This window comes from Mugil cephalus, chromosome 20 (genome assembly GCF_022458985.1).
Source record: "Mugil cephalus isolate CIBA_MC_2020 chromosome 20, CIBA_Mcephalus_1.1, whole genome shotgun sequence".
Lineage (NCBI taxonomy): Eukaryota > Metazoa > Chordata > Actinopteri > Mugiliformes > Mugilidae > Mugil > Mugil cephalus.
This window is the reverse complement of record NC_061789.1, coordinates 4,429,130-4,453,825: the sequence shown is the minus strand read 5'-3', so window position 1 is coordinate 4,453,825 and position 24,696 is coordinate 4,429,130. Positions and strand designations below refer to the sequence as shown.

Genomic DNA, 24,696 nt, shown 5'->3' with positions numbered 1-24,696 from the left:
CAGGTGCCACATTAAAAATACTATTAAAAGTTACCACTAGATCTTAATTTTTTCCCTTTTCTATCAGTACTTTTAATTTGGAGATGTTAGGCAACGATAACATCTTCAAATTAAAGATAAGTGATATTTTTTCACATGAAAAGCCCACTATGCCTTCAAATGTTGTTGTAAATTTGGATTAGAGTTATAGCATTATATTTACATCATACCTTTGAATTTCCTTCATGAAGCTACCTGGTCACGTAGACTATTGGCCTCTTAGCTTAGCCTCTTAGCCTCCTAGCAGCCGTGTTCTCATGACTTACAACTTGATGCTACATCTTGGACCCTGAGTATTTTGTGTACACAACTTTCCACAACATAACCACACACCCACATGTGAGGGCAGCACCACTGCGAGGCCATTGTAAATACACCTGCCACCTCTAAATAAATCCCAGAAAGCCCGAACAAAAGACACAGCTCCACGTTATGTGAGTGTTAAGTGTGTATTTACAAGAAAGGGGAATATCTGCCACACTGGACACAAGCAAAGAGGGGTCAGAGGTCGGGCTAACGGCGGCACAGTTCACGGGTCGTGGCCCCGGTAGAATTTGGACAGGAAGTCGGTGGGACGGGGTTCCTCGGACTCCTGGAAATAGCGCATTACGTGAGTCTTCTGCTTCCAGATGTGGATTGTTTCCTCGAGTTCCATTTTACCCTGAACAACACAAAGTAGAAAACATGAATTAATTCATTTCATCAAACTAAAACCGAATCGACAGCGTGAGAAGTGGTGACGCCAACGGGTCGGATACCTTAATGACCAGCATGTCGATCACACGGGGGTCGGTGATGTGCTTGTTTCTGTCGAACATCTCCCTCACTTTGTCTCTGCCCTGACGTGTTGTGATGTCCAGCTGGAACATGCCCACTGCACAAAGACACACAAACAACACAACAACCCCGGATCAGTTTAAACTCAGCAGTGACTCAATCACAAAGTTCATCTACAGAACATTTAATCTGCAGCTAATGCCACAATTAAACAGTAGTTGTAATAAGACGCATTCGTCACACAGGAAATTATATATATATAAATATATGCATAAATAATTTAGACATTTGTAGATAAAACACTAATTGACTGAATAAGAAAATAACAAGAGAATATCGTATTTGTTTTAGTCCAAAGCACAAAAAAACTAATTCTATACCTTTAATTGAGATTGTTGAGAATTTTAAAATAATATCCACATCTACAGCTCAATAAAAACATATATATATCAGACAATTCAGTAAAAAAAACACTATGTTCCACCTCCAATTTCAAGATGTTACAGCAGCCGTAACTCCAACATTTATCACACTTAATGGTTCCCGCAGGTATTAATTCACTTAAACAGAAATAAAAATGATTTTATAAAGCACAATAAGACAAACAGTGTCTTATAAAACGCGTTGTTATGGTTAGACCGACGCTTGCTCGCCGCTATAAGCCGAACCTCCGCACAGACGCGACCTTGACGAGCTCTGTGGCTTCTTTATATATTTAAACCCACTAAGAAGCACCGACATACCTGCATTAGGGACCTCACGGTACCAGGCTCGGTACAGCTCCCGAACCCTGCGCTTAGCCTCCCCCACATCCCGGCTTAAGAGCGGTTTGACAACTTTAGCGGTGGCAGCTGCGGTTCGGGTCGCAGCTGTGGACGCCATGTTTTCTCCAACGAAGCTTCCGGTGTTACTTCTTCGGTGGTGTAATAAATGGCAGCCGGTGCTCTGGCGCCCCCTAGGCGTGGCACACGGCAAAGCAGCGCCTCACAGTCGATGCTAATATGAATTATACATTCAACTGAAGTCAAACAGAAATAATTTTAGGTAAAGAATTTATTGCATTTATGTGTCTTTGCACTACATGAGTGCTTCCTTCGATATTTTGTGAATTTTTAAAATAGATTATTAATACATGTGTGGCCATAGTGGTGTCTTTTACTCAGTGTGAACAGAATGAAAAATGGAATAAAGGGAATATTTCTGCCAAACTTTTTATTGATTGCAAAAAATTTTATAATTTACAAAAAAAAATGGTACAGGCTCTACAGTACATTAAATACAGAAATGTTTTTAAAAGGTAGGTAGATAAGTCATTTTAACACAATACACACGGTCAATATAAAAAAAAAAAAAAAAAAAATTGGCTCATCAATGCAACACCTGTCATTTGTTGTGGCGGCGGCACCTTTGGTGAAACACCAGTAATGATCAGGCGAGACTGGAAGCTTGAGACTCCTCAGCCTTGGCTTAACAAATAAAGACACTGTGGTGTGGGACAACATTCATTCAACAGCTTGAACCAGCCTGAATTTGCTTCCATACGATCATGGATGAATTTCCAATTCAGAGTTCAGGAATTTGAATTGTTGCCGTCTTGTCCTGTTTCCATCCCAAATATATATATTTATGTGTATATGTATATATATATATATTTTTTGTATTTACAAATACAACATAAGCACAAAAGGTAAAAAACAATAATAATAATAATTACAGCTCCCATTTCTTAAGAAATGTGCGGCCACTGTCATAAAAGTAAACATGACTCTAGAAGCTGTACAGCGGAAAAACGGAAACGACAGTAGCTCTCAAACACGGAGGCAGTGAGGATTTATTCGACTAAAAAAACAGCTGATACCGTTTTTATCTAAAAAAAAAATAATAATAATAATAATAACAACAATAATAAATTCCAGTTTTCAGACCAAATGCGCACAAGCTAAAATTAAAAATTAAAAAGTGCAGTTTTATATATGTATATATATATATGTACATATACATATATACATATATATAAGTCATGTGTGGCCCAGTGTAATGAAACCAGCTAATGGCGACGTCAGGCTGCTCATTGGCAGAAAGGCTGAAGCCCGTCTCCTGTTGGTCTCGGTGTCTCTCAGTGGTCCAGGCTGTTGCCCAGAGCTTGTCCCTCCTGCAGAGCAGCCATGGCCAACCTCAAGTGCTCCTTCAGACTCTGAATCTCACGCTCGCTTCGGCCTTTCATCCCACTCAGCTCCTCGCGCATCTCTGTGAACCGGTCGCGGGCCAGTTTCTCCTCCTGCAGAGCCGTGAAAAAGGCACCATTATCATCATCGTCCCGTTTAAAAAGCTGATAATCATGTGGGGATTTCCAGGATATTTAAGAGTGAACTCAGAGACAGAGGGTAAAACGTACCGTGTTCAGAAGCTGGAGCTCGTTCCTCAAACAGCTGATCTCTTTGTGCAAGTACTCGATCTCGTTGTCTTTCATCCTCAAAAGAACCTGGAAGAAAACAACAAACAGCACAAAACACCTTTTTTTATTATATTACCCTAAATCACAGGTGTCAAACATGAGTCCCGCGGGTCAATAGTGGCCGACCAGAGGCTCAAATCAGGCCGGCAGCATGAATTTAACATGAAAGTGACATAAGTACCCGACTGCTTCCCCTAATTTATCCACTTTTTTAGAAAAAGAACTGGACAGAACACAACAGCAGCCAGCAAGAAGCCCAAACTGCACTTATTTTTCTACTTTTTTTTGTTTATTAAATGTAAAAATTCTCCTAATTTACTTCTTTGCACTAATACAAATGGAAAAAAAACAAGAGTTGTCATTATTTATAGGTTATTGTGCTGTTATCTTCACTAAAAGAAACTCTTAAGGTCTGAAAATCAATAAATAAAAAACACCTTTATTATTATTATTATTATTATTATTATTATTATTATTATTATTATTATGCTGTTATCTTACTGGTCCAGTCCACTTCAAACCAAATTGTCTGAACTTTTTCAACCCTTTTCTCTTCTTTTCACCGTTTGTGTTTATTCTTGTTTGTGTGCAGCCTTTTGAGCCAGAGGAGCAGAGTTCAGTCTTTTCTGCAGCAGCTAATCCAGCAGCTGCTCGTTCACCTTTACTCTCGCGCTGATGCAATAGGCAGAAAGCTGATGCATCGGGGAGGCTTGCAGATTTTTCAGACCTTCTCACCACACGATGGGTGTGGATGCTATAAATAAAACATGTCAGAAACACGCCACACTCGACCCGTTTCAGTTTCGAGCGCTACACTGAGCGAAGTTACCTCCAGCTCGCAGGGCGTCCTGTCTTTGTCTTTGTCTCTGTCGTCCTCTGAGCCGTGATCTGTGATGGTAGATCGTAGACGGACGGCTTCCTCCTTCAAGCGCGTCTTTAAGTCCTGAAGAGGAAAATATTCTTTTAAATTTTAGGGTAAACATTAGTAGGAAACTGATGATTTTAGTGCATCTTAAAAGTCCTTTAAATCGTCACCCAGACTCTTTCTTCCTGAGCTCGTTTTTAAAATCTCCCGCCGCTGTCTCACCTGGTTCTCTTTCCTCAGCTGCTCCATGTCTCGCTCCTTGCGGCTGATTTCTCGCTCTCTCTCGGCGTTGCTCTGCTCGGCTCGGTTCAGCTCCAGACACTTCTGAGAGTACTGGTCCGAGAGCCCGGCCAGCTCCCTCTGCAAGGCCCGAGTCTCTGCCCTGCAGCAACGAGCACAGGACAAGACTCTGGTCACATGTGGGGTCTAGAAAAACCATTTCTGAAACGCGTTTAAGCCTTTAAGGTTCCTCTGGGTGGTTCATGGGACAGAAGCAGCTTTTTGAACCAATCAGAGCTCTGCACACGAGTTACGTTTCAGTAAACGCCACGATGACGCATTAACTAGGGGAACAGACAGCAGGTCAGTAACAAAACTGGTCATTAACCTCCTGAAAACCCTGCGTCCTCATATGGGGACAAGAAGTTTTACTTTTATTGCAACTTATTCTGCTTAATTTAAACCAATTGTCCCCATTAGTGGACAATTTAATCTGCCATCTACTGGTAGCGAAGGTCAAGATAAATTTAACAATTTTTATCAATAGCAACGAGCTACAACGTCGCTAATAAGAAAGTACCTGTTTGAGGACGTTGGGACTTAATTGTTCTGTCTTTGCTAAGTCATGTTCAGGAATTAAAATGTTAAAAACGTTTTCTGTTTTTTTCACACTTTGGTGACTTCTTTATAATATAAATAAGGAAATAATATTAGTGGCCACAAATGAGGAAATAGTTTTTTTCTACTACTTCCTGTTCAAAGATGATGCTTAGTTTTTATATGTCTTAGATCTTACTGATCCCAAATACCGTGGAGAAATTAAAAAACAAGCAAACAAAAGGTTAACGAGCAGAGGGACTGAGAGTTTCAAAAGTCAAGATATGGAAAGGGTTAGGGTTAGGTTTCATCATTATTGATCCAAAACAATAACTTGGAAATCAGCCGTTAATACTAAAGAGGAAACATGCTTTTACCAAGTAAACCAACCACAGCTCTTGTGGTCTGCGTCGCCGCAGAGCGTGGTTACATTTCCTACATCGTTAGGCTCTATTCAGAGGTCTGTAGTTTCTGCATCAACTTAACGCAAAGGTCTCACACTCACACCTACAGCCAATTAATAGACAACATTTAGACCAATGAGCCTAACGAGCACGTCTTTGGACTGTGGAAACCTTCTTACTGTTAGCCATCAGCGCTAACCGCTACACCAGGAAATGTGTCGTTGCATCCACAAATTCAATTTTAAACTGTGGTGTGTGGAACAACACTGAATCACAGCGTCTATAAACACGATCAGATATTAATCGAGGCAGAAGTGGAAAAACCTCCCGTCCTGTGGTTTAACCCATTTAAAACATGTCACTCATTCTTTTGGGAATCATGGACGCTCTGGATCCTCCTCCACACGCTGCCATCCAGACGACGTCTTTTGACGTATTTAACCGACACGATGCCAAACCACATTCTGCGAGTATGAGTCTCTGTGGTAAAAGAGTTAGTGACACGCTAGCAACAGATTCATGAATGAAAAGTTTAACCCAGTGGCAGTAACGTGAGGGGGAGGAGCTTCACAAAGGGGAGGAGCCCTCTGATTGGTGGTCAACAAAACCAATTAAGGAATTAGAAAGAACTGGAACGTGTTTCTTCTTTTAACAACTTTAAAGATAAAAATATTTTCCTTTCAGACCAACACGGGGTCAATTCTCCTCCACACCAGATCCCTCTGAGGGATAATATCGTTATGTAGTTAGCGTTATTAACCGTAGCATATTTGGGTTTTTGTTTTTTTTTCACAAATATTTCCCGTTGTGGCTTTAAAACCTCTTATAACCCACAGAAAAATAAGGAAAAGACAAGAATGCAGCGGCAGTCAGCACGGATAAGCTCTAAAACACCGGTTCCAGTAGCAGCCACAGAGACAGTCTGTGTCAAAGGACTCATGAAGCTTACAAAGGCAAACTAATCCATGACCGAATCCTTCTACATTCCTTAAGTGCCTAACAGGACTCAGTGGCCGCTGTGGTAATGGCCTCGCTTCAACAAAACAACCGAAAAAAAAAAAAAAGGATTGTTGTTGAGTCAGCCTTTTATTTCTCAGAAAAACGCAACGAGCTCCGTCTTAAAAACACAAGAGACCCATTCACAAGGCTTTACAGACTCTTTACTTTAGATCACCGCTTCCTTCTGTAATTACTCTACTTACTCGGGCTGTAATAGATTTGATGGATGCAGCTGAAACACGAACACACATGGAAGCAACTTAACAGTTTGGTCCAAATGCTTTCACTGATCTGTGGTTGTTAACAAACCTTAGTCATGTGAGTTTTTTTAAACGTGCACCACCCACATATGTTCCCTGTAATAAAAACCTGAACTGCCCGTCCACTCATTCAGAACTAGAAAACTGAAGAAAGTGCTTTGTTTAATGTTGTGTTGGACTCACTGTTGTTGCGCTCGTAGAGTGTGCGAGTCCATCACTCCGCTGCTCAGCCGCTTGACTTTCTCCACCTCTCGATCCAGTTCCTCTTGGTGTTTCTTCTTCAAAGCCTCCATCACTGAAACAGGAAGCGAAGAAAAGGGGAAAGAGGGGAAAGTTAAAAACATTAAAGAAATGAAGACTCTGCATTAAGAACATTTATTTTTTGTATTAAAAGTTTTCTGTGACTTTACATTTAAATATGCACATGAGGAATTATCTATCTGTTTTTATTGGAAACCACTATGTACCGAAACCAAATCTACTCAAACCCTTCAAAACATATCGTATAATCACATCAAAATGTATCACTGAAAAACAATCCTCAAACTAGCAGGCTACTGCAGAACAAGCCGTGGTTTTCAGGATCTATTACAACTTGTCCCAGCACAGGAACTGGAAAGATTCAATTTACAATAATTTCATTCAAGCAGGAAACATGAATGATGATCCACCGCCGATCGTCTCCTTTTACCGAAGACGATTTACGGCCGGATGAACTCGGATGAGTCTGACTTCCTCTCTCCTCTCCTTCATCTGTTTTTTTTCTTGGCTTTTCTTCTGCTAATTTGAGCTGTAATTTTCTTCTTAGAAAAGGCTTCACGGTATTTTTTAAATGTCCCTTGCAGATAAACACAGACCAGCAGAATATCCAATCACGTTGTCAGAAATCGACACCAAACAATGACAGTTCAAGTTTAGCTTCAGATCGGTTTCACGATTGGTTGCCAATACAAAGGATATGACCATATTTGGACCTGAAAGACTTCTGCAGGAGAAAAAGAGCTTCACAACGATACCTCACATGCCGTAGTAGAGACCAGGTGTCAACCTCCAGGTCTGAGCTATGAAGCCTATGCTAAGTGTAAAAACTGTAGTTCATCGAGTGGCCACTAGAGGCTCCAAAAAGGTGCAAATCCCCATAGACAGCATTATTAAACATGTTTACAGCCTGGTACGACAATGGTTTTGGTCTCAATAGTTTATTCCACTATTCATGACAACTAAAAGGGGAGGGGCATATTTTTCTAACTCATTTGTTTATTTTTTATTTAGGTTTAAAGGGCGTTCCGGCTTTGAGTGACAGGTAGCGGGAAAGTTGGGTGGGCGGGTCTCAACGTCCAGGCTTTAGTTTTAGCTCCGCCCCCAACACGACCCCCATGTCCATATGTGGAGTATCCGAGTGTGGGCGGAGTAAAGTTCATCCAACATGGCGACCACAGGCTCCGCCCACTTCAGGGTTTGTCCATAGAATATACAGTCAACTGTAGAAACGAGGCTCACAGAGCTACAATGCGGCTTTGAAAGCGGACTTTTAGCGAATTTAGGGGTAAACTAGAGGCTAGTAGTGAAACGAACACCTAAATGTGCGCTCTGAACATTTTTTTTTTTTCCTCACCTCTTGCCGTGTCCTGGGTCTCCTCCAGCAGCAGCCGGTCCTTCTCCCTCTCCAGCTCCTTTATCTGGCGGTTGTGCTGCCTCTGAAGCTCCTCCATCGCCTGTCGATGAGCGCGCTCCATGGCCGACAGGCTGCGGCTGCAGGGGGCCCCAGGTCCACAGCCGCCATGAACACCACCTCCTCCACCTCCTCCTCCTCCTCCTCCACCTCCTCCCTGTTGTAGTTGCTCCAGCTGTTGCCTCAGTGACGCCACCTGAGGAGAGACGAAGGAGGAGGAGGTAAAGCCCACTGAGCGACACAGCGTCAGCTTTAGCCACTGCTGGTTCTAATGAACTCGTCCTCTACTGCCACTGTGCGTCATATTAACCCTTTATGGGGCAAGGAACCATATTTGGTAACTTCCACACATTTTTAATTTGCAACGCTGTTCCTCTCAGTGAGGTCTAGAAGCATGTGTTTTTTTTATTCAGCCAAACAGAGAAGATGAAAAGGAACATTCTCAGGTCAAATGTGGTTTGCAAGGTTCACTTCTGCATGAACTAATTTACTAGGTGCCATGAATTAGTGGCCTAATGTTGCTTAATATGATAACAGGTGCCTGAATTCGCTCTAAATACATGTTTACATTTGTTTACCACTTAAGAGCAAGGAACCAGATATGTTAAATTCATTCATCTGGATTCAAGTACTTCAGTGGGTGCTCTATAAAGGGTTAATTATTAACATCCGACCGGAGCAATCTGAATGGAGGTGTTGAGCTTTCAGTACCATCCATCTCCACATGCGTCCCCAGCCACCAGATCTGATCTCACTCCGTATGCAAATAAACAGCCACATCATTTGGGGCAACAGGAGAATAATTTATATTAATTATATTAATTATAAATTTATATAATTTATAGATATTTATTTATCTATTGCGTTGTGTGTACGTCATGACTAAGGGAAACAAACTTTGAAGTCTTGCTTCATCTTACTTCCACCCTGAGTTATTCAGAGACGAAGCTCGATTAGGCTCCATTAGAGAACTCTAAAAAAACATCGATACGCATCATTATTCCACTGCCGTGCTGTTTGATGCAGCTGCAATTAAATCTCACAATGATGAGCCACAACATTACGACCATTATGACGTGATGATTCAGTGTTCTGCTGGGAAACGTTTGGACCTGGCATTCATTCATGTGGATATTAATTAGACATGTAGCACCCACCCAGACCAGACCAGACCAGACCAGGTGCCCCCTGTTGAGTAGGTGGTCTTTAATGAGACTAAGAAAGAGGCCGAGTGTGTCTCAGCCCACACCTGTACATTAAGCTCATCACCTGTGACCCATTTGCTCGGGATGGATGTTAATTTAACGTTGCTGATGAGGTTCAAGTTCAAATTATCTGAACTGCAAACACAGATTCAAACTAAGATGCACAACACTGCACACAGACAGAGCAGACAGGGGGTTCAGGAGTATTTTAACCATCTGGGTTCTTAGACAAATTGTCAATTTAAACATTACGATGGAAAACACTGCTGAAGAGACAGAGCAAGTCAGAAAGTAGCAAAAGGTGTTAAAAGGCAGAAAAAGAGACGTTTTACTTCATCCGGGGCAGATGAAGGGTTAATTTGCATTTTATTTAATTTTGCAAATTGGAAAAATCATTTCCACGCACTACCTCCCTCTGCAGCGCCTCATTGGCTGACTGGCTGGACGACCGCGATCCCGTCGGCCGCACGCCGCTCATCCCCTTCAGCGGCAACCGCTCGAACTCGGCCCACTTCCTCTCGATTTCGTCCTCCATGCGCAGCCTCTGGTTGGAGCCCGCGGCCTTCCTGGACAGAACGGCCTCCCACTGGCTGCTGGTGCTCCTCTCCTCCTCCGCCTCCCTCTGGCCGGCCGGGAGAGGGGTGGAGGAGGCGGGGACGGGGGACAGCTCGACGTAGTCAAACCTGCGCTGGGTGGGCGGGGCGGAGGCCGGGGCCTCCGACGGGGCGTCGCCGTGACGCGACGACGGCCGGCGGGACGACGGCGCGGCTCGACCGTGGGAGTTCTCCTTGTCGCTGCTGCTGTCGGGCAATCTATAAAAGATTAGAAGTTCATACATCATAAATCACACATTTAAACAGATCCATAAAAAAGGCACAGTGTCAACATAAGGACTCGGGACACAGCTGATGGTGAGTCATTATAAAAAAAAAAAAAACACAACATGCATTTATCACGAATAATTAATCACTCGGCCTCTTATCAAACTGTATTTAGTCAAGGCTGAGGCTCGGAAGCACTTGAAGTAACAAGAGGAATCGTTTAGTAATAAGAATAAGAAGCAAGAAGTTCAAAAAGAACAAGTGAAAACCATTTACAGTCCCTTTCCAAGTTACATACACTGCTGCTGTTATCTACTGGCGCATTTTTACAGCCTATCACCAAACACTTGATGTATTTTTTTCATGAATACTGAGCCTGGACAGCTGCACACACATAAAACCAGGGAAAAAAACACACATAGCAAAGCCTTCATGTGGAATAAAACAGGTTTTATAAATTTAAATGTGCACAAAATATGAAGCCACAAAGATGGAGTCCGTAATTAAATTCAAGTAGGCTGAATGTATAGTTCATCATCTATGTCACACTGTGTACATATACATATATATACATATATACATTCAAGCTATGCTCAAAATTAGACTTTCTGACCCTTCTCTCAGTTTACATGCAACGGAGAAAATCAAATAACTAACGGGAACATGTCCTCCTCCTCCACACTAGGGGGCGATATATGTGTCTTTTCAGCAGGTTAATAAGGCGCCCTTTCCGGTTGACCTACTATGTCATATAATTAAAAAAAGTCGTCCATGTAGCATGTAACTACAACAACACAGATAATAGTTTAGATTTTTAATGTGTGCGCTACTTATGGTGCAGATAAGATCAACCGGGCTTTCTTGGATGTTTCTCTTCCGGGGTTTTATGCCAGTAACCTAAGCAGGGATCATCGAGCAAGTTTAACTCCAATTAAGGCGTATACATGCTGGAGAAAATGGATTTCCAATCTCATTATCTGGGTGTAAAGAAAACTCTGATATTAGCAGAGTAATGTGTTTACATGCACTTAAGTTGTCCAGTTAAAGTCAGATTAAGGCAATAATTAGTTTTTGTTTTCTCACGTGCACGTAAACATGCTGATTCACTTCTCCAGTGGTCATAATGGGGCTGACACATGTGTAGATGTAACAAGCGTGTTGGTAATTACTGTGTGAGGTCTGGAGAGCTGCTGGGCCGGATGCACTTCTTTAAAACCTCGATCCAGTTCCGCCTGATCCCGGCCGTCATGGCGGAAAGTGTGAACACGGCCTCTCGCGTCTAGAGAACAAAGAGGAAGAAGAAGAAGAAGAAGAAAAAAAAAAACAGGTTGAGGAAACACGAGGATGTGACAGAACAGGAATGAAATGGGGGTGATAAAGTGAAAAACTGAAAGAGAGAAGTTGGAAACGATCTCTGACAGAGACACGAGTCGTGATACTGAGAAAGAAAGAACAAGAAAAACGCAGCAGAAACTGAGAGCGGGTGTGGTTAGAGCTGATGAGGAGGATAAGAAGAATGGACAGAAGGAAATAAAGACGGAGGCGGATTCTCACCTGTATCTGAAACCCATAGTTCTTCTCCACATCAAACTCAGACACCTTCACGCAGGATTTTAGGTCAATCTCTCCATCCAAGTCATCTTTCTGTCCAGGTAAAAAAAAACCAACAAGAATCATTATTTTCACATCCTCAGTTAATGTTTCTGTTTCAAGTTGGTTTTAAAGCAGATTTTACAACAAAAAGACACATGAATAATTAAAAAAAACAAACCTCTTCTGCGCTCGAATCTCTGTAATACTTCAGTCCTGCATCGGTCAGAACGAACCAATGCTTCTTCCACTAAAAAAACAAAGACACCAACAAACAGAGGCTGGTATTAGCAAGGACATCACGATATTATCACGATACGTATCACGATACGTATCACGATACGTATCACGATACGTGTCACGATACGATACATTATTGCGATTCTATGATATTGCAATATTCAGCATAGTTCATTGAGAAGTTTTAAATGCAGCTTAAAGTAAATGTTGTATCCAAATGACCCATTATTCAATTTAATGTACAGAAAAAGATGTTGGCAGAAGGGAGAGGTGCTGGTTGAAGTGTAGTTGCATGTCCCATCACCTACTGCTGCTGGCTAGGCTACGCTAGGCTAGGCTACGCTAGGCTAGGCTAGTAGCTGACTGGTGGTCTGCTGGTTGGTTTTTCAGTTGGAATAGGCGTCTAAATGAGTTTTGCCTCAGATCATGGCACAAGGCGTGGAAGTTATTCAGGACTTTTCCTTTTAAAATTGATATTAAGACATTCAAAATCAATACGGTATTGGTATTGGATATTTTTTCCCAACTATACAAACAAACATAAACATGACATGTGGATTTTTAAGCCTGTAGTCAGAGGAACTAAAGTCTTATAGTATGTGATGAGAGAAGCTGGTTTACTCGAGCGTATCATTCAAAGAGAGGAGCCACCTGTTTCGCCCCGAGCGATCAAACTGTTAGCGTGATAACACGGTTAATCCGATGCTATCGGGTTACAAACAACCTTTGGGAATAAAGGATGCTGGGGAAAAAAAAAAAAAAAGGATGTGACTTCTGTCTGAGCCTGATTTGATTCAGTTTACCTCACCACACTCGTCCAGTTTCGACATCCATCCCTTTTTGAAGTTCAAGAGGTCGGGCTGCGGAGGAGAGAGAACATCGAGTCTGAGTGTTTGAAGGTTCAAAGAAACCTTTTAAAATATCTGGATAAAGACACACATAACTGGACACAACACACTGCGAGGCCACGTTCAACTGCCAGTTCATTAGGTACACCAGCAGAAACGGACTTTCATTTTAGAGGCTGCGGTTTGTAGAACAGGTATTTTGACAATACTATTTCAGTCCGTTGGCTCGGCCACTCAACAGAAACATTTTTAATCCAATCCAGTTGAACTGCACCGCAAACTACATCCTGCAAAAAAATGATCTTCCAAGTGAATCACAACCCTTCTGACGCCAACGTAAAGTAAACATTAAAAGAGTCATGAAGGAGGATTTAGTGCAGGATAGTTATTTTTTTTTTTTTTTACTAGTGCACCTAATGATCTGACAGTAATTACATTTCTATCCAAGATGTTAGCAGCAGCCAAACCACTAAAGACCATTTTTCATGAAGACAAAAGCACACTACGAACTTAGTTTGCCAAAAAAATACCATGAACTAGTTTCAATTCTGGAAAATTTATCCGGTAGATGATCAATTTGTACGTGGCGTGAATATTTTTTGCATTAGATGACTAGATTATCCTTTGCTTTCTGTTTTTTTTTTCTTCTTGTTTTTGACATGTAAACTGAAGATGAAGCAGCGTTCAGCTGTTTACGTAGCAGCGTGCCGCACCGTTGCACTGCAGGCGACCTGCTTTCTGCTTTTGACACGATGACAGGAAGAGAGGAGGAAAAAAAAAACAACAATAAGAAAAAAAAAAAAAACGCCCGAGCAAGGTTTCTCGACGTGGTGATCCCTGATTAAGATTAGCCAACTTTTTCCCAGCCTACATTCCTCCTCGTACTCTCTTAGCTTATCTCTCCTTCGTCAGAATTCCTCCCTTTTTAAACCCATCTGAATTTGTCATTGCATTTTACCACAGGAATCTCACTCCCCATCACCTCCTTTTTTTTTTTTTATTTTTGAATTTTTTTTAACTCCCTTCTCTGCGCTCACGTTCTCTTGCATAATTTCCCTGTGCGTTCTGTCATTCCTAAAAGTCTCTCTTCGCCTGTTGTACTTATAAGCCAGTTATTTGCCTCTTAAGGCCAGTTCATCTGTGACACTAATCTTATTTAATCTAGCAAACTGCACGGTCTGATGCCTGCCGTCGGACTGGGTAAGTGAAAAAATGTGGAGCGAAAGGCCATGTTTAGAGGATTTTGATGCATGAAATGTGGTCGTTTCCATTTTAAATGGTCCTTTTATCGTCAATAAATGAGGTGGCATTGATTTTAGACACTGGTAGCTAATGGCTTCATAATGATGTGGAGGCTATTAAATACAAATGGAAACTTTTTTTCAGGGGCTATAAAAGAAGATGATTTCACAAAATTGTGTGCATGTAATGACATGATGTGTTTAGGCTCTTTTTAGTTTTCAAAATGTCAAAAACATAGAGGGTTCGACCAACACCTGGACACAGTTTAAGACACTTTAAAGGAGTTTTGTCCCACTAAAACACACATTTATGACATGAATAACATGAATAACACTTCCCATTAGGTTTAAATGATTTATGTATAAAAAGGGTCATGTTTTTGAAGGTGTGTAAACAGTGAACATGTACAACAGCTGGTTGTAAGAACTGACACAGAGAGAACAAAGCTACATGCTAATGACACTTCCTGCTACTGTAAATAACAACAACACTAGAAACTACGAACGACAATTTGAATTTTTTTTTTTAAATTTCTTTCTTGAACATAATCGATTAAATATTTAAAAAATCAATTTAATATTTAATTTAAAAAAATAAATAAATTAGTTTTAGACTAATCTAACGTAGCTAGCTAATTAACGTTATTAAAACATTAGCATAACCGTTAGATTTAAACCAACTGTGCGTTTGATTTGAATTAAATCAGGAAGGAGGGACTAACACGAAATGACAAACAACGTGAAAGAGCTTACCGTCATGATAACAGCATCCAGAGGGGGTTAAATAAAGACAAAAAAAACACTGTTAATTCACTTTTCCTCCCCAACTTAACCTCTCAGAAACACACTTTACTTTCTCGACGCGAGGTTAGATTAAACCCCGCCATTCACGCCGCCCCCCCTTCTCTCTTAATCAAGCGAACCGCCGGAGCTCGTAATTAGGAGCAAGTCTTAAAGGAAAAGTGCAGCCATCTCATTTAAGAAAAAGGGCGAATGGAGTGATAATTTCTGACTAAAAAAAAAAAGAAAAGGAGCTAATGTTAAGACTTCAGTAACACTCGGCTGCTGTCTCTTTCTGCCCCGTCTGCCACTTCCTGGGCGGATCCGCGACGATCGGGTAGAGAAAACAAGCCACCCCCCCTCCCTCTCCCTGTGTTGGATCTATAAACGTGGTTGAGCCAGAAGCAGCTCTACAATCTTTAAAAATGAAATAAATAATAATATGTATTCATTAAAAAATAAATAAAAAATAAATAAGGATATAAAATTGAAAATCTTGCATGTAAAAAAAAAAAAAAAAAAATTCTTTGCAAATAAAGTAGCACTCCACCCTCCCTCCTCCTCTGCAAAAATCCTCTCTGGGTAGCTATTGGTTTCTGTTCAGGAATTTCAACACATGCCCCAGCAGACCACAACTGACAAAGCTCAGTCTTGTGAAATGACTGTAGGGTGTAGGTGATTTAAAGAGAGCGTGCAGCATATATGTGTGTGTGTGTATATATATACATATATATATATATAAACCATGCATACATACATATATCTAACAAGTCAAGGTGCCAAGTACACACAAAACTTTACAGCCGCAGACAGGATCTGAGCGAACACTAGTGAATGTGTAACAGAAGGATGTTTGGATAGCTATAAACTTTTACTGGCGCATTGGCAGGTTTATTACATGAATGTCAAATATAAGTGGTAAAATCCACATGGCCAGAGGAGCCGCTTCGTCGCGTGTTTACTGTAAACACACTCGCCTGCATTTGTTCCGATCTGTGACGACCAGCTTTCCAAGCATTGCCCTCATCGGCAGTCGGACTGCCAGATCTCTGGAAAAGAAGAGCATGAAGGACTGGATGGATGGATGATTGTAAGGTTTTAACATCCAGCCACTTCTCCCAGACTTTCAAAATGCATCTAATAAAAAACCTCCACCGTCAAAGTTATTCCTAAATGTAGCACTGTCAGTCAAGGCCACGCTAAATTAGTCCAAAATCAAGAAGCTAAGTACAAACCCACCTGTAACGAGGTGGTGGAGTGAGCTCGCGATAGATACCCACTGCCACCGTAGTGCCAATCCCTCTCAGTTTCCGCTGCGTCTTCCCACTCTCTGGAGGGAAACTTGCTCAGAGAGTGGCTGAAAGAGCACAAACAACACCAACATTATCCAATCTGACGGTGCAGAAGAAGCTCTACCAAGACAATGATCTAAACTAGTCTGACCTGGCTGGTTTGAAGAGCTCCTGCCTTCGAACGGGCTGCTGGTTCTGCTGCCGCCCCGCGTAGCTCAGACCCTCGGACTCGTGGATCCTTTTCACCTTCGGCAGGTCAGCCAGCGCGGCGTACTCCTCCCTGCTCCTCCCCGTGGATCCCATCGAGAGATGCCCGGACTCCGAGGACTCCATGGAGCTTTGCGAGGAGGTGTGCCTCTGGATTTGAACGTGCGGTGAAGGAGAAGGGCTCCGTGCGCGGTGGTAGGGCCTCCTGTCGTTAGGCGAGGGGCAGTGGTCATCGTGACCTCGTCTACCAGCTCCAGATCTGAGGCTGCCGGGGCTCTTGGGCGTTTCCAAGGTGACAAAAGCTGCTCTGTGGCCACTTCCCGTCTGTCTGGAAGGCGAAGCAGCGCGAGATAACGAAGAGCTGCGGAGGGAATGAGTGGAACCTCGCCACGACCGATTGGACTCAGGTTTTGTGTCGTTGTTTGGGCTTTTTCTGTGAAAGGAACGACTTGAGTCTCCGTTAGCGGCACATCTGAGGATCGAGTATCCTGGAGGTTCACTGTTGCCTTTTCTAGCAGGAGAAGAGTTTCGGGTGTTTGGAGCCTTTAAGGAGCTGCTAGTTTCTACTTTGCATAACAAGCGCTGGTCAGAAGCGTCGTGGCTGCTCCTTAAAGTCACCGAACTGTAGCTGTCACGGCTTCTGGCCGAGCTGGTAAACTCAGACTTGCGCAGTGGAGACTTAGATGGAGACTCGTGGCTTCTCCTTGAAGGTGAGGAGTTACGACTTCCAGAAGTACGACCGTGGAATGAATCACCGGCGTCAGCTTTTCTAAGTTGAAACGGAGTGGGGGCTTCATAGCTTCTCCGTCCAGGGGAGGTAGAACGACTGTCCCGACCTCGACTTGTACCAGCTGGACTCGATTCAGTCTTACGGAGTATGGACTGAGTCGGTGCGTCGTAAGCTCGTCTCGTTGGGGCCACGACGAGGGACTCCTGTTCTTGTTCGTTCAGTCCATTTCTAGACGATGAGGTACGCAGGAGAGCTTGGCTTTCGATGTCATATCCTTCTCTTATGGGGGAGCCACAGCGTCCATGGTGCCCGCGTCCATTCAGAGACGTGACTGATTCAGATTTGCGAAGGATGCTCTGGCTGGACGAGCCGTAGTTCCTCCTTGGCGGCGAGGAACTGTCGTTAGCTCTCCTAGATGGAGATGGAGAGGACGTACGAGTGGTGGACCCACGTGATAAACTACTGGTGATTTCAGTTTTGCGAGGAGACATTTGCCCCGAAGAGTTAAAGTCCCTCCTCAGAGGAGGAGACGAGCATCTGCTCTCGGCGCCTCGACCGCTTGAAGAAGCGTTGACTCGTAAGGCGCTCCTAAAATCAGAGACCGTGCTGGATTGGGATTTGACCGAACCACCAAAGGATTTGAAGTTCCTTGGCAGAGTTCCTGACTCGGCACGTCGCCCTTGTGTTCCTTGGAAGGAGATTCTGGACGCAGGCTCCGTCCCCTGTGTCCGACCTCCGCCGTCAAAGTTTCGCCTGCTGAGGGAGGTGCTGGACTCGCTGCGTCCGAAGCCCGAGTTTCCACGCGAAGGAGGAGAAGAAGCTCGCGACTGCAGAGCGGAGCTTTGCCTCGAGGAATCGTGACGCCCTGAGCTGGTGGCGCGAGGGGAAATGTTTCCTCGGGTATATGAGCCGCCGAAGCCTTTTCGTCCGCTTGAGGCCAGCGACTCGGCAATCTTGAAAGGAGTGGGGCTCGGGGAGCGGGGGCCGACCCGGGCTTCAACCTCAACCGCAATTTCATAAGGGTCGGGAGGAGGGATCTCATCGAGCAAGTCCTCGTTTAGAAACTCCGGTATCTGTCTTTCAGAGGCCATGCCGAGGTTTGGGTTCCTAAAGGGGACGGCGTCTTTGGGCTCAACGTTTCTGGTGCCAAAGATGGGATGGCCTCTTTCAAAATGGCGGTAAGGAGCAGGGGGGTTGTCATCACGGAGTGTACTGGCGCCGGCCGCCCTCCCCAGGGAGAAGTAGCCACTTTCACGCTTCTCTCTATCGTCTTTCAACCCTTTGGAAAGAAACAGAAAGAAGAAGAGGAGGAGGAGGTAATAAGCGATAGCACACGTTAAAGATCAACTGCTGAGCGGCTACTCAAGGTTTTCTTGACACAAACCGAGCTATATTGTATTACTGATAATTGCTCTTGGACACCTCGGCTGGTGACAGCAAATAGTATTGCCAAGTAAAGAACACCTCTGGCTGTAACTGGATATAGACTGGTCAAGTCCAGTAAGTCATAGGTTTACTGGAGGCTGCTGCTGCTGCTCCTGCTTCACGGAATATCTGGGACTAGGATGAAGTTTTTCATGGTTACCTGAGCGCCTGCTGAAGTCGTCTCTACTCCGAGCGTTGTCCATCCAGGCGGCCCGCGGGTTGGGCCGGTGGGGTGGGGGGTCAAGCCGGGTCATGGTGAATTTGGGGGAGCAGCAGCGGCGCTGGCGGCGGCGGCGGCAGCAGGGACGAATGGGCAGGTAGTCGTCCTCCGCGCTGACGGATCCACAGAACTCCCGGTAGTCGCTACTCTGGTCTCGGCAGCTAAGTGGACGAGGAGATGGGAAGGTGAAAAGTCATAGTAATAGTTACTACATTTTGAACTTCTTACAAGCTCTTTTAAGCACCCTGACCTGTCGGTGCTGTCGTCGTCGTCGTCGCCGTCGCAGATGTACAGCTCACAGTCGGGGCTCAGGATGCACAAAGACGACTCCTCGTAACCCGGGCGACCTCCATTGACATCACAGTAGCTGCTCACCACGGACAAGGCGTCAGAATCCTCCTGATAGGACAAGAAGAAGAAGAAGAAGAAGAGGTCAAAGCCCAGTCAGGAGGTCGCAGTGAACACCACCTCCGCCCAGAGTTGCAGAGGCCTCGTCTCCAAGCAAAAGGTCAAAAACTCAAAAATAACGGATTAAAGCTTCCTCCCTCCATCCAGACCTCTCTGCTTGGCTCTATCTCCTAGACTCTTGGATGAATAGCGTCTGCACTTTCTGTCGTTCGCTCACATGTTCATTCTCCCCTTCGATTAGGGTTACACCTCTGAAACTCGACCCGACTCGCAGCTTTCCTCATTAATATTTCACCCCCTCCTCCCCTTTTTTTCCCCTGTTCCTTACTTCTCTTGAACAACTGTGTTTTTTAATTTAAAAAAAAAAGACCAGAGGAAAATGACACTGATCTCTACATCTTCAAGGAAGCTTCAGCTGAGGGATTATGGGTTAAGTACAGTCGCACACTTTAAAGCTCGCACTCGAAGAACTCCCCCAAGACAAGTGTAGTTATGTTTCAGGATCAGGATGAGGTGAAATAAGCTGTGGGAGTTTTTTTAAACTGTACAGAAACACGTCCGTCGCTCTCTGAACCTCTGGCTAATATTACAAGAGATTCCCCAAGAGGACGGTAACTGATCCGGCTTCATTCATTTATAATAGGAGCCACTAGTCGTTACCTTTCATCCTTTCCTTTATTCCCTCACAAGTAATAAAGACTCGTGAACTCAGTAAGTTCACATTAAACGAGGAAGTGCTTCTACATTTTCTGATCAGGACATTTTATTTTGTCTTCCAGGCTTCTAACATCGTCACCTTCCAGCCTTTCCTCAACTAATCCCATCACCCCGTCCCTCTTAGCTTCATGCCTAGACGCTCTCCTAATCCTTCCCAGTCCTTCTCACCTTGCTGCTGGTGTCTCTTTCCTCGGCCTGGGACGGGATGGGCGTCAACGTCCCTTTGCCAGACCAGGCCCCGGCCGTTCCGGTGCCAGGCTTGGCCCCGGCCCCGGCCCCGGCTCCGGGCTCCTCTTCGGACTTCCTCTGGACCACCTCCCCGGGGGCGCCGGCGTGCAGGTGCCTCTGGCGCAGGCAGTCGTGACAGCGGGAGGGGTCGAAGATGTTGGGCTGGAACTTGGGGCAGACGGGCTCGTTGCACGGCGAGAGGGGCATGGCGGGGAGACCGGCGGGGGAACCGGCTCACTCATTTAGAAAACTGAGAAACACCACGAAAGGTACCATCATGTGCTGATGCAGACACGCTCTAAGAGTTACAAGCTACTGAGTCAGGACGTGATCCTGAATTAAGGCCGGCAGGTGTAAGCACAGACCAGAGGGTGTTTGACTTCATGGGTCAAGTAAGATCTAAAGCAGAACTAATCACGCTAGACCAGGACGGTGAAATATAATCCAGCCAGAGCAGCAGCACCACTACAAACCACATGCGGTGTAATTTAGCAGCTTTTGCATGCACCAAAATATATAGAATAAGAGCAGAAACAGTTTTATATGAAAAGAAAAATTACCTGAGAAGAGGCACTCCAGCTATTAGCTTTGTCACCATGTAGTTAAAGGATGAACTGCCCATCAGAGCCACATGCCTCCTCTTCCCCATCTTCTCTACCTCTACCTGCCAGACGCTCACATCAATCCGATTGGCTGCTCCAACAACAATGGCTGAAACTGTAGCGTCCGCGGCGGCCATGGCGGCTCTGGGCTGACGAGACCCTTGATGGGGGGGCGCAGCCAGACCCAGAGCCAACATGGAGTCCCGGTCGGCCGGCAGGTTCCCTCCATTGAGCGGCTGTATTAAATATCATGGGCCTTTAGAAAGCGAAATGAAACGCTAGTGACAGCTGGCGCACTGTCTCAGGTTAACGTAAATAAGTAAACGCAGGAGAGGTGGTGGTGGTGGAGGTGTGAGAGAAAGGGGGAGGGGGGGGCATACATTAAAACCACTGGCTCTGCTGCTAAAGGTTCTTCACATTCACAGTAATACTGAGGAAACACAGCTAAGGGTCGATTTCCTGACGCTCTGCAGAGGATGTTGACAACAGCAACAGGTTTCCTATTAAACAACCGACGCAGAAAAACTCCACACGGATCACACTGAAAGATGAACGCTTCCTTTAATCACAAACTGAGGCAAATACAAAAAAAGAGAATGTACAAAAGAAAGACACTTGAGCGTCAACATTTACAAACATCCTGCCCCGAATCAGGAGCAACAACAGTCCAGATTTCTTCGGCTGACACACAAACACACACACACACACACACACACATATATCGAGTGGGAATCCAAGACGTCTCTCATTCCTGGTGATGCACCTTCTTCCCGGTCCGCCGCCGCCTCTGGTACTTGCTGCTCCTCCCGCCTCTGCTCTTGCACTCCGTGACGCCGTGTCTCCGGTCCGTTTGACGGCCCCGGCCACCTCGGCTTTCCTGCTTCCCTTTCCTGTTCCTCTTGCTGGTGAAGGTGCTCAGCGCCGCCGTGAGGGAGCGGATCCTGGAAGGGGGAGGAGGAGGAGGAGGTGGAGGAGGGGGAGGGCGGAGATAAAAATAAAATGTGGAGTCAGAGAGGAGCAGGTAGAGAAATTACTGGAATAGTCACGTTTGTCTCTAGGGCAGGGTGTGTTTTCACTCCTTCAGCCTCTTCCCTTTTGTCCCGGGGGAGAGGTGTGTGTGTCCCGTTTTAACTGTTTCAATAGTTTATTAATAGTTTTTTTTTTTCCTACGGTTTAAATAAAGCTATCTGTCGCTATCTGATCTAATTTTTACATCTGTTTGTGCCGTAGCATGTAAAGACTGTGATAACCTATGTGCTCATTAAATTTGTTTTATTCATTTTATTCTTTTTGTTGTTTAAATTCACCACTTGCCAAAAGTAAACGGACATCACCTCTGGAGAGCTGGTGGTTCATTTAGAGATATTTCAATTTCAAAACCACTTTACTTTAAACATTATTTCACATCTAGTTTCTCATCATTCATTTATCTTTTCTGATGTCGTATTTAACTGATTCAATCAGACGATGCTCTCAAGAGTTAGAGCTTCTGTCATGTTCAGGATGAAGGAAATGATGTGTATTTAAAAAAATAAAATAAAATAAATAAATCAATCAGACAACGTTATGACCTGATATCAGATCTTTCCAGTGAAGATGAATTTGAATCGTGACTTTAGTGCCTCTGAACCAACAGTCTTACTTTTTGTTTACGATTGGGTTCCCGGCTTTTTTCGGCATCGCAGCAGTCGTTTTCTCTTCCTCTCCTTCCCCTTTCTCCTTCTCTTCATCCTTTTCCTCCTCATCATCCTAAAAAAAAAAAAAAAAAAAAAAAAAACAAATGTCAAGAGACACTCAGATGTTAAATGACTTTTTCATCACCTTCAGGCTGGAACTGGGCGGTGGATCAGTCATACTGAATACCAAACTGAATAGTTTTAATATACCCGTGTATTTGATTACAGTGTTCGTAATGTTGCGCCGTGTGACACTGTTTCAGACTGGACCATTTTTTAATGTAGCGCCTCTAAACTCACACGGTGACTGTGTCAGTGTGAAGTTGTGGTAAAGCTTTTTATAAATGAGGAAAAAAATGTTGCACGCAGACTACAGGTATTACGGTAGTCGGTCACTCCGCTACTGACATCACAGACATAGCAGTTTAAATATGAATAAATATGTCAAAGTAAATGAAACTGTAATTGTCCTTGTTTCTTTATTTCATCTCGATAACATTTTTTTTTTTTTTTTAGCCGTAAATGTCTCCAGATTCCACATCAGCAGTCTGTGTTAGCAGTGTTAACAAGGGGCCATGCAAACCTGTTTTACTGCTAGTGTGGGATGATTCTACTAATATTTACTCATCCCAGTAAAATATTCCATCCTTAGTTGATCTACTGCATCAGTTCCTCTCTCAACCAGTAGAAAACGTTGTGAACATGTGAAAGCCCTACGCCGACGTTTACCTGATGAGCTGCGGGTCCGAGCAGGTGAGCCCCCGACAGGTCCAGATCGCTTATGGTTGTCACGGTAACCGTGTGGTTGGGGTGGTCGTACTGCACCGACTCCGTCGTGCCGGTGATCGCATCTTCCAGGTCGTCCTCGACGTCCTCTGCGGCGACAGGAGGAAAAGTTAAAGAGACGTCAAAGCCTCAAAAAGAGCGTTTAAAAGAGGGTTTAAACTCACCCAGAGCTTCCGTCCTCTCCTTCAACATCTTCAGATATTCCTTGTGCCTCTGGGAAGAGACAGACAAAAATAAACACCAGCACATTTTTGTTTTTCTGAATTCGCTCGTACGTTTGAGTCGTCTTACTTCTTCTCTGACTCTGATCTGCTCTTCCTTTATTTTCTTTCGGATTTCCTCCACCGCTGCCTTCCTCCTCTCCACCTTCCTCTTATGGAAACCGGTGAGATAATCCCTGACACAGACAGAGGGAACTTTAACGTGTCTGCAGGTTAATGTGGACGTAACAGGAGTCGTAAATAAGTTACTGATATTTACATTAGTGATTTTTGAGGTTTATGTCAAACGTCTTTCAAATCACAACAAAGAAAGAAACAATACAAGAAATAAGACATTATTAATAGACAAGAATATAGACAAAAAAAACGATAACAAATTAGAAACAGTGCACAAAATATGTAAAACTAAAAGAAATATAGACACAGTCTGTATATACAGTGAATGTTAGTTAAAATTGCTAAAATTTGTAAATATAACATAAGATTGTAAAATAGTTTGAGCAAATTATTGTTAAGATTTGGCTTTTTTTCACAAATAATCTGGTTGTTTTGCACTGCTTTATCTGAACTTTTAATGTTACATTACATTAACACATTACACTTTTTATTTCTTCCACACTCAGTGCTACAAATATTTTAATAGAACAACATGTTTTTTTGCATAAATATAATATTAAAATACTTCATAGAAAGTAAATAAGAACTCTGATGCTATCAGGAGAGAACCGGCTAATGCTAGGATGCTAACCACCAGCTCTAAATGTCGTAAATGCAGGTTATAAACTTACTGTCTGTCTTTGTCGTCAAACATTACGACGCATTTATTTTCTCTTTTCTTGGATCCAGGTTTGAATTTTGCTTTATTGGACACGTTGTTGTGCTTTTTTCTGTTTTTCATGATGCACACGTGAGTTTACGAGGACTGATTCGAATACTTCCGGCTTCTGTGATTACGTGACGCGACGTCATTTCACGTCCGACGAGAAACGAAGAGCAAAGCGGACAGAAGGTTCCGGTATAATTCTCGTGTTGGTTTATTCATTCAGGGCAGCATCGTTGGTTGTCGTATAAACAATAATATATATATTCACGTAGCATTTGCAATTTTCATTTCCAAATGCAAATACAATATGTACTGATGTATTTAAAATAACTACAATCATAAAAATCAT

The 24,696-nt window shown here is 43.6% G+C and overlaps 4 protein-coding genes across 4 annotated transcripts; all 4 read right to left on the bottom strand.

The window, feature by feature from the left end:
* Nucleotides 1–472: 472 nt before the first annotated feature.
* Nucleotides 473–1,732, bottom strand: ndufa6 (NADH:ubiquinone oxidoreductase subunit A6). The gene is made up of 3 exons (XM_047572479.1): nucleotides 1,560–1,732; nucleotides 798–913; nucleotides 473–700 (listed from the first exon to the last, which is right to left on the bottom strand). Exons 1-3 carry the CDS (start codon nucleotides 1,696–1,698, stop codon nucleotides 569–571), a joined length of 387 nt encoding a protein of 128 aa, XP_047428435.1. The 5' UTR covers nucleotides 1,699–1,732; the 3' UTR covers nucleotides 473–568.
* Nucleotides 1,733–2,011: 279 nt separating this feature from the next.
* triobpb (TRIO and F-actin binding protein b) lies at nucleotides 2,012–15,307 on the bottom strand. The gene is made up of 12 exons (XM_047572671.1): nucleotides 14,986–15,307; nucleotides 12,947–13,003; nucleotides 12,085–12,153; nucleotides 11,868–11,957; nucleotides 11,483–11,592; nucleotides 9,902–10,304; nucleotides 8,231–8,483; nucleotides 6,799–6,910; nucleotides 4,359–4,518; nucleotides 4,101–4,214; nucleotides 3,212–3,298; nucleotides 2,012–3,094 (listed from the first exon to the last, which is right to left on the bottom strand). The coding sequence occupies exons 1-12, from the start codon at nucleotides 14,989–14,991 to the stop codon at nucleotides 2,933–2,935; spliced, it is 1,623 nt and encodes a 540-aa protein (XP_047428627.1). The 5' UTR covers nucleotides 14,992–15,307; the 3' UTR covers nucleotides 2,012–2,932.
* A 176-nt stretch (nucleotides 15,308–15,483) lies between these two features.
* Nucleotides 15,484–19,450, bottom strand: LOC124998347 (serine/arginine repetitive matrix protein 2). The gene is made up of 5 exons (XM_047572670.1): nucleotides 19,137–19,450; nucleotides 18,827–19,047; nucleotides 16,456–18,520; nucleotides 16,252–16,369; nucleotides 15,484–16,061 (listed from the first exon to the last, which is right to left on the bottom strand). Exons 2-5 carry the CDS (start codon nucleotides 18,918–18,920, stop codon nucleotides 15,918–15,920), a joined length of 2,421 nt encoding a protein of 806 aa, XP_047428626.1. The 5' UTR covers nucleotides 18,921–19,047; nucleotides 19,137–19,450; the 3' UTR covers nucleotides 15,484–15,917.
* Nucleotides 19,451–21,383: 1,933 nt separating this feature from the next.
* Nucleotides 21,384–24,498, bottom strand: nol12 (nucleolar protein 12). The gene is made up of 6 exons (XM_047572054.1): nucleotides 24,313–24,498; nucleotides 23,595–23,700; nucleotides 23,468–23,516; nucleotides 23,247–23,392; nucleotides 22,484–22,590; nucleotides 21,384–21,782 (listed from the first exon to the last, which is right to left on the bottom strand). Exons 1-6 carry the CDS (start codon nucleotides 24,420–24,422, stop codon nucleotides 21,587–21,589), a joined length of 714 nt encoding a protein of 237 aa, XP_047428010.1. The 5' UTR covers nucleotides 24,423–24,498; the 3' UTR covers nucleotides 21,384–21,586.
* Nucleotides 24,499–24,696: the final 198 nt, after the last annotated feature.